Here is a 14,865-nt window from a genome sequence, read left to right as displayed (position 1 = left end):
TATATACTATGTGTTTGATAGACTGAAACGTTCTTTGTTAGTATTGTGGTTGTAAAGTGTGTAGCGGCGTACTGTCCTGTTCTTCTCAAGTTCATGTTGTGCACCATGTAGGACGTCCTTTTGTATTAAACACACCTGGTTTAGGAGAGAGTGCCACGCCCTGTATGTTCTGTTCGTCTGTTTAGTCGGAGTAGTCTAATTAGAGCGTTTTTACGCTGAAGATCTTTCTTTTCTACATTTTCTTTTGATAGTTAGTTTGATCAAATCTAGTTAGCTGCGTTTTGTTTTATTTCTTTTCTTTGGCATCGCTCCTGCTCGCCTTCCCACCTTCTTACTGTATTGATATTGTATTATTTGTTCTTTTGTAAATATTTGTTCCTTTGCACCATGAGCACTGTGATCTTACTAAAATATTTTTGAGTGGAGTTTGAGCCTATATCCTTTTCTTTAATTGCCCTAACTTCATTTTGAGACACACACACACACACACACACACACACACACACCTTTTAATGTTATGCTCACGTCTAACCCCTATCCAGAAATCCAGCAGCATCTAAGGGGCGTGACATTTGTGCAAATTTAATCCTACTCACTGAACTGGTTTGTGCGTGATGTCGCAATCATTCAGGTTTCTTTTTCGTTTCCTGGGTTAGACACACCTGCCGATGTGAAATAGGAGACACAGCATTGTGTGCTGTGTTCTGTGTCTCCGGTACTTGTTCTGTCTTGTTGATGTTTTGATGAAAACCTATCTGAGATGAACACGAGAAGTGAAAACTAAGAACAGAACAAGTACAACAACATTTCATCTCTTAGGTGGCAAGTGAAACAGAAAAGACCTGACAGTGAAAGGCACAAATTCTAGTGTGGTGAGGAGGAATTCGACTTGTGTAAACAAAGCAGGTTGGCTCTGTGCGCACAAAAGCCATGCAAATAATACAGATGCAAATAATGCAAAGGTCTATACGAATTTTATGTTTAATATTTTAATCACAATTCTTATAATAAACATTCTATAATAAAAATGTACTGGACATGCACTCACACTACTTCTTAGGTAAATGGATGACATCTTTGGTATTGCTAATAGCACAGTTGAAGAGCTCCAACGTTTTAATTTCTCCTTCTCCACATTTCACCCAGCCCTGGAATGTACTGTACATGCTGTATTGCTCATCATGTATCTGGATCAACCATAACGTTCTTGCACATATCTTTGAGGTAAATAGATTCTACTTTGAACACCACCATCCACCATCCACTGACCTCTACACATTCCACTTCTAGGACAGACAGAATTCCTTTGGTACTTACTTATCATCCCAGTAATAAAACAGTGATGGATATTATACTCCAAAACTTTTAGATCCTCCAGGACAATCCTGAGACAGCTTCCCTTTTAGATTTTAACTGCAGCTATATCATCATTATGCCTTTAGAATATTCACTGATCTTACTAACATCAAAAAAATAATAATTCTCTCATTGTTCAAGATGTGTAAAGTGAGAAGTGTAAAAGTTTAAGAAAAAAGTCTTCGATTCAGCTAGCTAGTTACGTGTAACTAACCCTGAAAAGGAGTATGCGGTTGAAGATGGATGGATGGATGGATTACCTGATGCTCTTGACCTGTATCTGCATTGAAATGGCATATGATTAAAGTATTAAACATTAAATATTACATTTATATAAACATTTTTATTCGAATAAGACATATGTATTATTCGTGTCTGTACATGTATAAGTCACATCATGGCCTCTGGTAGCTTTCTGTGCAGATAGCCAACCTGTTTTGTTTATACAAATCATCACACTCAAATGTGTGCATTGTCACCATCAGTGATCAATATATGTGATACATGGAAGAGCATCTTAAAAAATAAGTTGCATAGTTAATCTAGTTGCATATAAAATCTATTGCCGTGTCTTTTACACACTGAGAGTTTTACTGATGCCCTTTACCTGGTGTCACTCAGAAGAGCACCGGTTCCCCTTTTAGCCTGGTTCCTCTTAAGGGTTCTTCCCCATGTCATCTCTGGGACTTCCTCACCGCTGTTGCAATCATTATGGATCTAAATCTCCATCCAGATTTCTGTTAAACTGCTTTACGGCCATTTTCTCGCCAAACAAGTTGCTGGCAAGATGCATGTTGTGGCATTGAGGGTTTATTTTATCTGTGTCCCAGTAAACTCGCTGCATGATTGAGCTCAACATGTCGTCCTGCATGTTCCTTCCCGAATAAACACCATGAGAAAACAGAAAGGGGTTACAATTGCTTTGGTTTTATTGTTTGATAATGGTCTCTTAAGGTATTTGTTTTCCTTTGTGTGTGTGAGCATATTAAACTTTTTTGAAAACATTAAGTAAGGAGTATTGACAATCTGTTCAGTGGGGTGTCTACACTCAGTTCTATTATTGTTAAAAACACTCGACTAACAGACATTCCACAACATTAAAAGTTACTAAATACATGAAAGTATGACCAGTTGTTTGTAATGTAGGAATATTGCGTTGGTGTAAGAGTAATAAAGCTTTTGGAGTCATGCTGTTATAGGAAAATAATCAACTTCAGGGTGGTTACAGTGACTCCTGTGTCATGTTACATACAGAGCCCTCTAGTAATATTGGCACCCTTGAACTAATGTTCAAAAAATGTAACAAAAACACTCTGCTCTCATGTATATCAAATAATTTCAACACAGATTTATCTCTCTCTCTCTCTCTCTCTGTATATATATATATATATATATATACACACACAGTATCTCACAAAAGTGAGTACACCCCTCACATTGTTGTAAATATTTGATTCTATCTTTTCATGTGACAACACTGAAGAAATGACACTTTGCTACAATGTAAAGTAGTGAGTGTACAGCTTGTGTAACAGTGTAAATTTGCTGTCCCCTCAAAATAACTCAACACACAGCCATTAATGTCTAATGACTTGTGGATGTGATGCGTGATGTCGTTAAAATTGTGAATGATATACGCTCCAGGGCGCTCTCTCACCAGCAGTTCAAGGTACTGTTGGATGAGATGGATGCACAATATGGTGATGTGTTGTACCACCAGGAGGTTAGATGGCTGAGCAGAGGAAAAGTTCTCAGGAGATTTTTTGATCTGCGTGATGAGATCAGAGTTTTTCAGGAAAGCAAGATTGGTAGTATTCAAGTGTCCATGGATAAGAAATGGCTTTCTGACCTGGCTTTCCTGGTGGACGTCACAGAGCTGCTCAATGTTTTAAATGTTCAACTCCAGGGAAAAGACCAGATTATTACTCATCTTTTTTATCACGTCAGAGCCTTCAAACAAAAACTACTGCTGCTCAGAAGACATCTCTCAGCAGGTAACATTCACAATTATAATATTCACAATAGTTTGTGAATAAAATTAAAAAATTGTGTCAAAGTTCTCTTAAATGATCATGGATTAATTTCCTTGTTTTGTGTCAGTTATTTATTCGATTTGCCTCCCTCTGTTTTTACATGTCTGCTCTTCTTTCACTCCCAGTCTCACAATGTACCCCCCAACCCCCGCCCCCCCCCCCCCGCTCTCTCTCCCTCTCTCTCTCTCTCTCTCTCACTCTCTCTCTCTCTCTCATCCTCATATCCAGGAAATTTAGCCCATTTTCCATGTCTTAGAGAGGCAGGCATGATGAAAGAGAAGGTACCCAAGTATGATGCTGTTCTCAGCAACCTTATCCAGGAGTTTGACAGTCGCTTTGAGGATTTCAGACACAATGCTTCTGACTTTGAGCTGTTTGCTCAACCCTTCACCATCAGTGTGGACACAGTCAGTGATGATCTTCAGATGGAACTAATTGAGCTTCAGTGTGATTCAGAACTCAAGTTCAGTGTTCAGGTTCAGGTCCCTTCCCTTAGACTTCTACAAGTGTGCCCCACCAAACAGGTACCCAAAGATCTGCAAACAGTCTGAATTGATACTGTATCTGTTTGGCAGTAACTACCTCTGTGATCAGACTTTCAGTCTGATGAACTTGAACAAGTGTAAACTGAGAAGCAAACTAACTGACTCTCACCTACATAATATCCTGACTTTGTCTGTAAGTCAGCTGCATCACGATTTGGGAAAATTCTTTGAAAAATAAGGACCAGCTTCATGTGTCTCATTAGAGGTCAGTGATATTGCAGGCATGTGGCTGTACTGCTTATAGCTTGAATAGTTGTATTAGGCATTGAACATGTTGTACTATAAATGGGAATGTTTCTATGTTTTTATTATACAATAAGTTCCATTTAACTATAAACTCCGAAAATAAAACTGCATTAGTTAAGCAGATTGCAGACTAATGTTTCCTATTTATTTATTTATTTATTTGTAAATATTATGAAATCATAAATGAGGAGAACCATGGCAACTTTAATTTTAATATAATACAGTTTGGTATAAGGCAACGTTTACTTTCGGCCCACGGCCCTCAATGAAGTTTGATTTTTGGCCCTTCATCGGAAAAAGTTTGGGCACCTCTGTTTTAAATCAACCTCCATTCATTATTTCTGCTGAGCACTGAGTGATGTCACTGGTGTTTTACCTGATAATGTCATTAACACTCCTGAACTGTATAGAGAATGTTAACATGGGACGACCTCAACTTGTAAAAAAATCTTTGATTATGTCATTCATTTAACTAAAATAAATATACATAGCTTAATGCTGAATTTGTTCACTATGCTGTATGTATGTGTGTGTGTGTGTGTGCGCGCGTGTGTACATAAATACATTTCTGTATTTAAGGGCTTCCCCCCCACCCCCCGCCCCGCCCACAAACACACACACACACACACACACACACACAGCGAGAGAGAGAGCAGCCATTTTACAGCTCAAGCTTTAACATGATTATATATTATATACTGTATTGTAGTGTCACAGAGGAATAAAAGTTTATATTTAAACTGAATTATTATTATCTGATTATATACAAGTAATAGTCACGTGTTTTTATCATTTATTTTAAAAGTAGATATATTTATTGAATCTAGCACAATGTCAACAAGCTAAATGTAAACAAACTACATTTCTTTTGTAAGGCCAGTAAATTATTGTTCAGTTTAATATGTTTAATAATGAAAAAATAATAATAACAATAATATGTATTTTAAGTGTATTTTTAGTTGAAGTACATGAAAATATACAGAGTCATGATCATAAACTCTTTCCTCCTCCATCATCTCCTGCTTTTACTTTCAGTATAATCCTGCACTCCTCAGTTCTCCTCAGAAACCGGTGACGCAGCTGAACCCTGAGTTCTGATTGGTCGATACTCTGAGTTCTGATTGGTCAGAGCGCGTTGGTATAAATACTCTCCCTGAGAGGAGGAACGTTCCCGCTGAACACAGGAGTAGCAGAGGATCTGAAACTTTCTCTCAGTACAGTGGAAGTTATTATCAGTAAATTATTATTATTTGTGTGTTTGTGTGTGAGATTGGATTAGATCAGACGGAGAGATGGCGGGCTTCAGTGCAGTTATGAAAGTTCTGATTTTCCTCACATTTTCTCTCCATCTTTCATCAGCAGGTGAGTTCTGTAATGTTTACTGTCTTTATTATCTTTATTTACTCTCGAATATTACACTTTAACACTCAGGAGGTGATTAAGGAGATCTGACAAAGTAAAATAATAAATAACAAATAAATGAATAACTATATTACTCTGTAAAAAATAAACACGTTTTGTTATTATTATTATCATTATTATTATTACTATTATTAATTAAATGATCATTATCTTGTGACATTAACGTGAGAGTAATTTATGCGTGTGTGACGTCACTCATTTAAATATCGATCTCTGATCCTCACATAAGCATGTGTTCATTTTAATATCATGACTTTTCCTGTCCTTTCTGTCTCCTTTGATCCTGTCAGTGTTTGTGTGAGTTTAGTTTCTGACTCACTGCGGCTCGTGTTCTTCACTTTCCCCCTCACTGCTCCTGTAAGGGCTCATTTCAGATGGTAGAAGGTTCCGGGGCAGGAGTGACTGCACACACAGTTTATTCCTCACAGCAGGATGAGGGGCGTGCAAACTTTAGTACAGGACATCAACAGAGGAAAAGAAATACACCTTCAGTGTTTTATTCCCGTTTTTAATCTCTTTATTCCGCTTTCACACGCTGATGTTTTACAGAAGAGACTTTTATATGTAATGTACTGCTTTGATCTTTTATAAAAGAACTTTTGCTGTAATAATAATAAATAAATATAATAATAGAAGTAGTGAGAGTTTGTTATGAGTATACAATATAAAGTCCAGGTTAAAAGTCCAGGTCTGGAGACATGCTTGGCCAGTCCATCACCTTCACCCTCATCTTCTTTAGCAAGGCAGTGGTGGTCTTGGAGGTGTGTTTGGGGTCGTTTCATGCTGGAATACTGCATACTGATCATGCTCTGCTTCAGTATGTCACAGTACATGTTGGTATTCATGGTTTCCTCAATGAACTGTAGCTCCCCAGTGCCGGCAGCACTCATGCAGCCCCAGACCATGACACTCCCACCACCATGCTTGACTGTAGGCAAGACACATTTGTCTTTGTACTCGTCATCTGGTTGCCACCACACACGATTGACACTATCTGAACCAACTAAGTTTATCTTGGTCTCATCAGACCACAGGACATGGTTCCAGTAATCCATGGTGAACTCCTTGCCCAAGAGGGTTAAGGCAGTGCTGGAAAATAATGGTGGCCACACAAAATATTGACACTTTGGGCCCAGTTTGGACATTTTCACTTAGGGGTGTACTCACGTTTGTTGCCAGCGGTTTAGAAATTAATGGCTGTGTGTTGAGTTATTTTGAGGGCTTGTGGATGTGATGCGTGATGTCATTAAAATTGTGAATGATATACGCTCCACGGCACTCTCTCACCGGCAGTTCAAGGTGCTGTTGGATGAGATGGATGCGCAACATGGTGATGTGTTGTACCACCAGGAGGTTAGATGGAAAAGTTCTCAGGAGATTTTTTGATCTGCGTGATGAGATTAGAGCTTTTCAGGAAAGCAAGATTGGTAGTATTCAAGTGTCCATGGATAAGAAATGGCTTTCTGACCTGGCTTTCCAGGTAGTGTAGATAGAAAAGAGGAGTGGACCCAGAACTGATCCCTGTGGAACCCCAGTTGTGAGTTGCTGAGTTTCAGAAATACCTCCTCTCCATGATACCTTGAAGGATCTGTCAGAGAGATAGGATTCCACCCAGCGCAGAACCGTTCCAGTGATGCCCAGGCTGGAGACAGTTGACAGGAGGATCTGATGGTTCACAGTGTCGAACGCAGCAGATAGGTCAAGTAGGATGAGGACAGATGATCTAGAGATTGCTCTTGCTAGTCGTTAGGCTTCAGTGACGGAAAGCAGAGCAGTCTCCGTGGAGTGATTGCTCTTGAAGCCAGACTGCTTGGTGTCCAGGACGGTGTTGGAAAAGAAAGTGGCAAAGTCATCTGCAGTGAGAGAGGTAGGGGAAGGGGGAGGAGGGGGACAGAGAAGATAGGAAAAGGTTTTGAAGAGAATGCGGGTGTTGGGAGAACTACCAATCTTCTCTTGGTAGTATGTGGCTTTAGCAATGGAGATGCTATTGGAAAAAGAGGAGAGAAGTGTCTGGTAATTGGTTAGGTCAGTTAGGTTGTTAGATTTGCGCCATGTTCTTTCAGATGCTCTTAGTTTGGCCTGGTTGTTACGCAGAGCTTCTGAGAGCCAAGGGCTAGAGGGTGATGTGCGAGCAGGTCTGGGGGTTAGGGGGCAGATGCTGTCAAGAGAAGATGTTAGGGTGGAACATAGCATGTCAGTTGCAGTGTTTAAGTCAAGTGAGGAGAGGTGGCTATCAGAGGGAAGTAAGGTTGTGACAATGGAGGAGAAATGTGAGGGGGAAATGGAGTGAAGATTGCAACAAAAAGAGATAGAGGGTGGAGACAGTGAAGGGGGTGCGGGGAGAGAAATAGAGAACTGGATAAAGAAATGGTCAGAGGTGTGGAGAGGTGTGGTGCAATTACGTGTGAGGATGAGGTCGAGCTGTTTGCCAGCTTTGTGGGTTGCTGGTGTGGTGAACTGCTTGAGGTAAAATGTGGGAAGGAGAGCAAGAAAGTCAGCTGCATGTGGCTTGTCTAGATGAATGTTGAAATCACCAAGGACCAGAAGAGGAGTTCCATCATCTGGGATGGTGGACAGTAGCGTGTCAAATTCATCGATGAACTTCCCCAGTTGACCTGGAGGACGGTACACTGCAAGAAAGTGCATTTTGGCAGGGTCAGTGACTGTAACAGCATGAAATTCAAAGGAAGTGTATGAGCAAGAAGGAGAAAGACAGGTAAATTTCCTTGTTTTGGAGAGAAGCAAACCTGTACCACCCCCTCGTCTGTTGGGACGTGAGGTATGGGAGAAGTTGAAGTTGGAGGCCAGGGCAGCAGGTGTGGCAGTGTTCTCAGCATGGATCCAGGTCTCAGTCAGAGCCAGCACACTGAGGTTGGAGTGGGTTGCAAAGGCAGGAATGAAATCTGCCTTGTTGACGGCAGATTGGCAGTTCCAAAGTCCGATAGAGAATGAGAGGGAAACTGCAGAGGCCACATTCAGAGAGCGTAGGTTGTCCAAGTTGCGTACTTTTCTGGGAGTATGCGCCTGTGGCAAATAACAGGGATAAACTGATGACACATGTTAGTGTTAGTACCTGTGTAAACGGGTAAACAGCAAGAGGAATAAAGCAAGAAAAAAAAGTATACTTAGCAGCACGAGTGGTGTCTTGTCGGTGTCCTTGCTCGGTGGACTCATGCAGGTAGACTCACAGGTCTTTACATGTGCTTGGTCTTCACACGACAAGGGCTGACGCTTCCGCCTCAGCATTTCTTAATTATTAAATACTGCTGTGTTTCACAGCTGAGCACGCCTCTTTAATTAGCAAAACAAAGAGAAGTCGCATGAGCGACTACCGAGACCGAATATGAATACTGGAATTTGCTTTAATCTAGCAACGGGTATACAGCTCGTAGCAACAAGGAAGCACAGTTACAGCTTCTATCTGACAATCAGTGCTAAAACTAGTTTCAACTAAAATATCCAGAAAGAAACACTTACCAGTTACTGTTCGCCTGGGTCAGTAATCGCTTAGACATTAATGGCTGTGTGTTGAGTTATTTTGAGGGGACAGCAAATTTACACTGTTACACAAGCTGTACACTCACTACTTTACATTGTAGCAAAGTGTCATTTCTTCAGTGTTGTCACATTAAAAGGTATAATCAAATATTTACAAAAATGTGAGGGGTGTACGCACTGTACAGCTTTACTGGATACTCAGTGGATTAAATCTCTGATATTCAGCCGTGTGTGTGCGTGTGTGTGTGTGTGTGTTTGTACATGTTTACAGTCACACACTCTCTACAGTACACCTACACTGCAGTTACACCAGGAATAAATTTCCCAGAATTCACTGATGTGGGTCAGGTGGATGGACAGCAGATTACATACTACGACAGTAACATCAGGAAGAAGATCCCGAAGATGGAGTGGATACAGAAGGTCAATGCTGATGATCCAGATTACTGGAACAGAGAGACACAGATTCTGCAGGGTAATCAGGAGACCTTCAAAGTCGATATGGCTACACTGATGCAGCGCTTTAATCAGACTGCAGGTAAACACACTCACACCTTTAATCACTAACACACACACACACACACACACACACACACACACACACACCTCTCACCACACAGTAAATCTGCTAATACTCCGCCCAACATGTCACTAATCACTGTATATGAATAAACCAGCCGTGTTTCGCTAGTAAGAGACCTAACGTCACGCTAACCTCACTCACACACACACGCGCGCGCCCCGCGCACACACACACACTCGCACAGTGCGTGCGAGTGTGTGTGTGAGTGAGGTCAGCGTCTTTCTTTAACGTTACATTATGTTAACACACTGTGTGTGCGTGTGTGTGTGTGGGAGCAAGTAATGAAACGTGTGTGAAGTAAATGACTTTAACACGAACCTCACACACACAGACACACACGCGCACACACACACAGAGTGAACGCGCAATCGCTTTTACACTGACGTCAGTCCTGATATCTGTGGAGATAAACGAGTAAATCTTCTGTCTTTAATATCAGAGAGAAAAGTCACGCAGAGGGAAACGAAGATAGAAATGTAAATGAGATGTAAGTGAGATGTAAATGATATGTAAGTGAGATGTAAATGAGATGTAAGTGAGATGTAAATGAGATGTGAGTGAGATGTAAATGAGATGTAAGTGAGATGTAAATGAGATGTAAGTGAGATGTAAATGAGATGTAAATGAGATGTAAGTGAGATGTAAATGAGATGTAAGTGAGATGTAAATGAGATGTAAATGAGATGTAAGTGAGATGTAAATGAGATGTAAGTGAGATGTAAGTGAGATGTAAGTGAGATGTGAGTGAGATGTAAGTGAGATGTGAGTGAGATGTAAGTGAGATGTAAATGAGATGTAAATGAGATGTGAGTGAGATGTGAGTGAGATGTGAGTGAGATGTGAGTGAGATGTAAGTGAGATGTAAATGAGATGTAAGTGAGATGTAAGTGAGATGTGAGTGAGATGTAAATGAGATGTAAGTGAGATGTAAATGAGATGTAAGTGAGACGTAAATGATATGTAAATGAGATGTAGATGAGATGTAAATGAGATGTAAGTGAGATGTGAACGTGAGAGTGATGAGGAACTAAATGAAGAGTAAAGTGTAGTGTGGTGTTTGAGGGGAGAGTGTAGAAGGAGACGGAGCTCAGCTGAGGCTCATCACCGCTCGTGTGTGTGTGTGTGTGTGTGTGTGCAGGAGTTCACACAGTGCAGGTGATGTACGGCTGTGAGCGTGATGATGACGGCACCACTAGAGGATACAGACAGTACGGTTATGATGGAGAAGATTTCATCAGTCTGGATCTGAAATCTCTCACCTGGATCGCTCCGACACCTCAAGCTCTGATCACCAAGGACAAGTGGGATAAGGATCCTGGTATGACTGAGGGCCAGAAGAACTACTTGGAGAACATCTGTATCGACTGGTTAAAGAAGTACGTGGGTTATGGCAGAGAGACTCTGGAGAGGAAAGGTAAAGTGTGTGATCTGTTACCGTAACACACACACACACACACACACACACACACACACACACACACACACTTGTCCTGTGGTGTTGTTTTGATATGTAAATATCTCCATGTAAAATGAGTTTGTTGTGTAAAAACTCTACATTTGGAGATGTTCTGGATGGAATGTAAAGATGTAAATATATTTCCTGTCCAACACTAAACTCTCTTTCACTTCCTTGTAGCCAAAAATGTTGATCACATGACCAGTAACATTGAATTTCACTGTGTGAGGGGGTGATGTGAGGTTGCTATGGCGATAGTTTAGTGTGTATAATGTCTTTTCCTGGTGTTATTTACAGACCTGCTGACTTTTACACGTTTTCTGTAGGAGCTCTGCAGTGTAAGATTAGAGTACACTGCTATGAGTTCTCTCTCTCTCACACACACACTCACACACACACACACACACACACACACACATACACGCGCACACACACACACAAAAAACCATTTTCCCCGTCGATAAACAGTAAAGATGAGATCATGGAGATATGAATCTGGAATGATTGACACTTGTGACCCCCTGGAAGCTCCGCCCCCGTGTGTGTGTGTGTGTGTGTGTGTGTTACAGATCACACTAGACAACTTTAACCGTTACAGTTGTTTATATTTATTAGGGAATCCAGCAGGATATTTGGGGTGAACAGTGAAAGACTTTTCAGACGAACGAGAGAAAAGAAAAGAGAAAGGAACTGAAGCAGGACTTTAAGGAAGTGTTGATTCTAACAGATGACGAACTCTTTTAATGGAGATGAAGATTAGAAAGAGATGAAGTGACGCTTTTGTCTCCTGCTGCTCAGAGCAGATCTGTTTAACAGCGTGGTGAAGATCATCGCAGTAGAATGTGGAGTGTGTGTATATACAGGGGTTTACGGTAATCACCAGGTGACTGAGACACGCTCTGCTCTTTTAGTTCAGATGGAGACACACACACACACACACACACACACACACACCTTCTTATTAAGGTCTGTACATAAGATCTTTTTACTAGAACAGGAAGAAAGAAAGGAAACGTTTCTCCTGTAAACTTTCCTCCTTTCCTGCAGAAACCATTCTAGTGTTTCCATCTTCACTGAAACTGAGAAACTGCTGGAAAAGATTATAATCAACAATGTCCTCACCAGGACTCCGGATTATTCCTCATCAGGGTCAGCACCAGGCCTTTACACATGAAGAAGTAAAGAGTTTAATATTTCTGTCTCTGTGTGTCTGCAGTTCCTCCTACAGCGTCAGTGTTCCAGAAACACTCTTCTCCAGAGGTGGTGTGTCACGCTACAGGTTTCTTCCCCAAAACAGTGATGATCACCTGGCAGAAGGACGGAGAGGACGTGCGTGAGGACGTGGAGCTCAGAGAGACGTTACCCAACCAGGATGGAAGCTTCCAGAAGAGAAGCATTCTGACAGTCCCAGCTGAGGATCTGCAGAAACACACCTACACCTGCGTGATTCAGCACAGCAGCTTGGGGGAGGAGAAGATGGTGCTAGAAGTACCAAAAGGTCCTAATAAACTACAGATTTAGAGTGAAAGCTGATTTATTTCTGCAGCAGATAATAAAGACTCTGTGTGATTTATCAGGTGGAGCTCCGATCGGTATCATCGTTGGTGTAGTCGCGGTTCTCCTGGTTCTCGTTGCCGTTGTTGCTGGAATTGTGGTCTGGAAGAAGAAGAACTCTGGTGAGAGGAGGAAGGAGGCAGATGTGAAGTTCTCAGAGAACAGATTTACACTTTCTAATTCTTGAAGGGGGATTTGATGAATATTTGACATATTTTTAAGCTTTAACTGATAAATTAGACGAGACAATAAGCTGATATTGACTAATTGTCTCGTGAAACCAAACCCAGTCCACAGATTTTATAATAACTGTCTGTCCATCATCTGTGTTTCAGGCTTCAAACCTGTTCCACCCAAACCCGGTAAGTGAACCTTTATGATCCAGAAATGATGTTTAAATCCAGTACATTATTGACTCGCAGTGTTTACTTCACTTTCTGATGGATTTGAATGTTTTACAGACTCTGAAGGAGATTCACTAACCTCCACGAGCTGTAAGTAGGCCTTTACTTCTTAAGTAACATAAGTACATGGATTTAGTAATATTGTTTAGTCAAGTTTTAACTTTGAATGATTTACATGTTTTTTTCAGCCCTTGAAAGCGATTCTTCCTCCAACAACTCTTCTGTTTCTCAAGGAGAGAGGAGGAGAGGGAGATGAGGACCACACCCACACACCCACACACACACACACACACACACATTATTCCAGTGTGTATCTTGGTGTATAATTTTTCCTGTATTTGGATGGAGGATCTTTTTATTGTGAATCTGTTATTGCTGTAAAATGGGATTATTATGGATTGGGGTTAGAGGATTATTATTATTATTATTATTATTATTATTACTCTGTGTAAATTCTGGTAGTTTTCTGTGTGATGGGGTTTGATGTGAAACTCAGATTTAAACCTGTTCTGTAACACGTCTGGATGCTGAACGCAGCTTTACACTCGACTAATTTTACATTCCTCCTACAACCTCGTACACACTTCCTGATACACACACACACACACACACACACACACACTCTCTCTCTCTGATTGTGATTTCCTCAGGCTTGAGATGTAATTGTGTTTAAAGCGTTTTGATGTAAACAGTATCACTGTGATTATTGTAGTGAATTTTCACACAGCTGCAGTTGAACATCATTATATTATAGTGTGTGTGTTTCAGGAGTGTGTATGAGCTGCTTTACTCTCTACATTTCTAAGATGATTTAGTGTAGAATTGAACACAGATCATAACGTCAGTACACGAGAGGTTTGATCGACATCTTTTACCTTTTAATCCACTGACATTTTCCTCACGAGCTGAACAGGAACCGAATCTCTCCCACAATCCCTCTGTTCTGTCTGTGACAATCTGAACCAACAATAAAGTCTATTTTCTTCACTCTGTGTGCAGAGGGTTATTTTACAACCGTGTTCTTTTAAAGGGCGTGGCCTCAGGATCAGTTCTACATTTACTGTCATGTAAAAAACTCAAATATTGTTTTATTCAGTAGTTTTATAATAAAACACGTTATATGATGATGATGATTATTATTATTATGATTATAATGTAATAGTTTTCAGATAAAAGCTTTAGTTTACGGTGGTAATATTTCCCACACTGCATCACTCCAAAGATGAACTGTAATAAACTCTTATGAATTCGGGTTAGAATTGACGTCTTAACCGTAATAAAGAAGAGAAAAAGAGAATCTAGTGTATATGTATTAGTGAATAACTCCACAAACCCAGTCCAGTCACACAGTCCTTCATATTAAAAAGGTTTAGGAAAGATTCTGATGGAATTCCCGCACATGTCCTTGTTCACTAAACTCTGCTCTTGATCTAGAAGTTCAGTGTGTGTTCAGGATGTGACCTGATATAGCTGATGAACATCTGCATCTACACTCTGTAGTAAAAACCATCATCTGGAACAGAAAACTCGCCTCAGTCCCCTTCTTTCTGTCCACAAACCAGTGGCTTTCCTTTCAATATTCTACACAATCATTTTTATCTCCATGTTGTGTTTTGTTTTGAACTTTCATTTCAGTGTCAGAGCGGTTCAGGGACAGAAAGTCACGTGATTAACAGTCAGCCCGAGACACGCTGTGATTAATCACTAAACAACCTTCTGATCACGTGATTTCACTACTGAAGACGTTTTAAAGACGTTTCTCAACCCT

At 40.6% G+C, this 14,865-nt stretch overlaps 1 protein-coding gene and 1 pseudogene across 1 annotated transcript in view; both read left to right on the top strand.

Moving 5' to 3' along the window:
* LOC128599201 (BOLA class I histocompatibility antigen, alpha chain BL3-7-like) overlaps nucleotides 1–14,084 on the top strand; it is a 56,326-nt pseudogene extending 42,242 nt beyond the window's left edge.
* The window catches only part of LOC128599189 (BOLA class I histocompatibility antigen, alpha chain BL3-7), a 36,436-nt gene extending 22,352 nt beyond the window's left edge, over nucleotides 1–14,084 (top strand). The window contains exons 7-10 of the mRNA XM_053610658.1: nucleotides 12,717–12,815; nucleotides 13,029–13,055; nucleotides 13,155–13,187; nucleotides 13,286–14,084. Coding sequence (XP_053466633.1) covers nucleotides 12,717–12,815; nucleotides 13,029–13,055; nucleotides 13,155–13,187; nucleotides 13,286–13,353 — 227 coding nt within the window. The 3' untranslated portion in view covers nucleotides 13,354–14,084. The remainder of the gene's footprint in view (nucleotides 1–12,716; nucleotides 12,816–13,028; nucleotides 13,056–13,154; nucleotides 13,188–13,285) is intronic.
* Nucleotides 14,085–14,865: the final 781 nt, after the last annotated feature.

The sequence above is a fragment of the Ictalurus furcatus genome, chromosome 22 (genome assembly GCF_023375685.1).
Source record: "Ictalurus furcatus strain D&B chromosome 22, Billie_1.0, whole genome shotgun sequence".
Classification (NCBI taxonomy): Eukaryota; Metazoa; Chordata; class Actinopteri; order Siluriformes; family Ictaluridae; genus Ictalurus; species Ictalurus furcatus.
The sequence above is the reverse complement of the archived record's forward strand: the minus strand, read 5'-3'. Positions and strand labels throughout refer to the sequence as shown.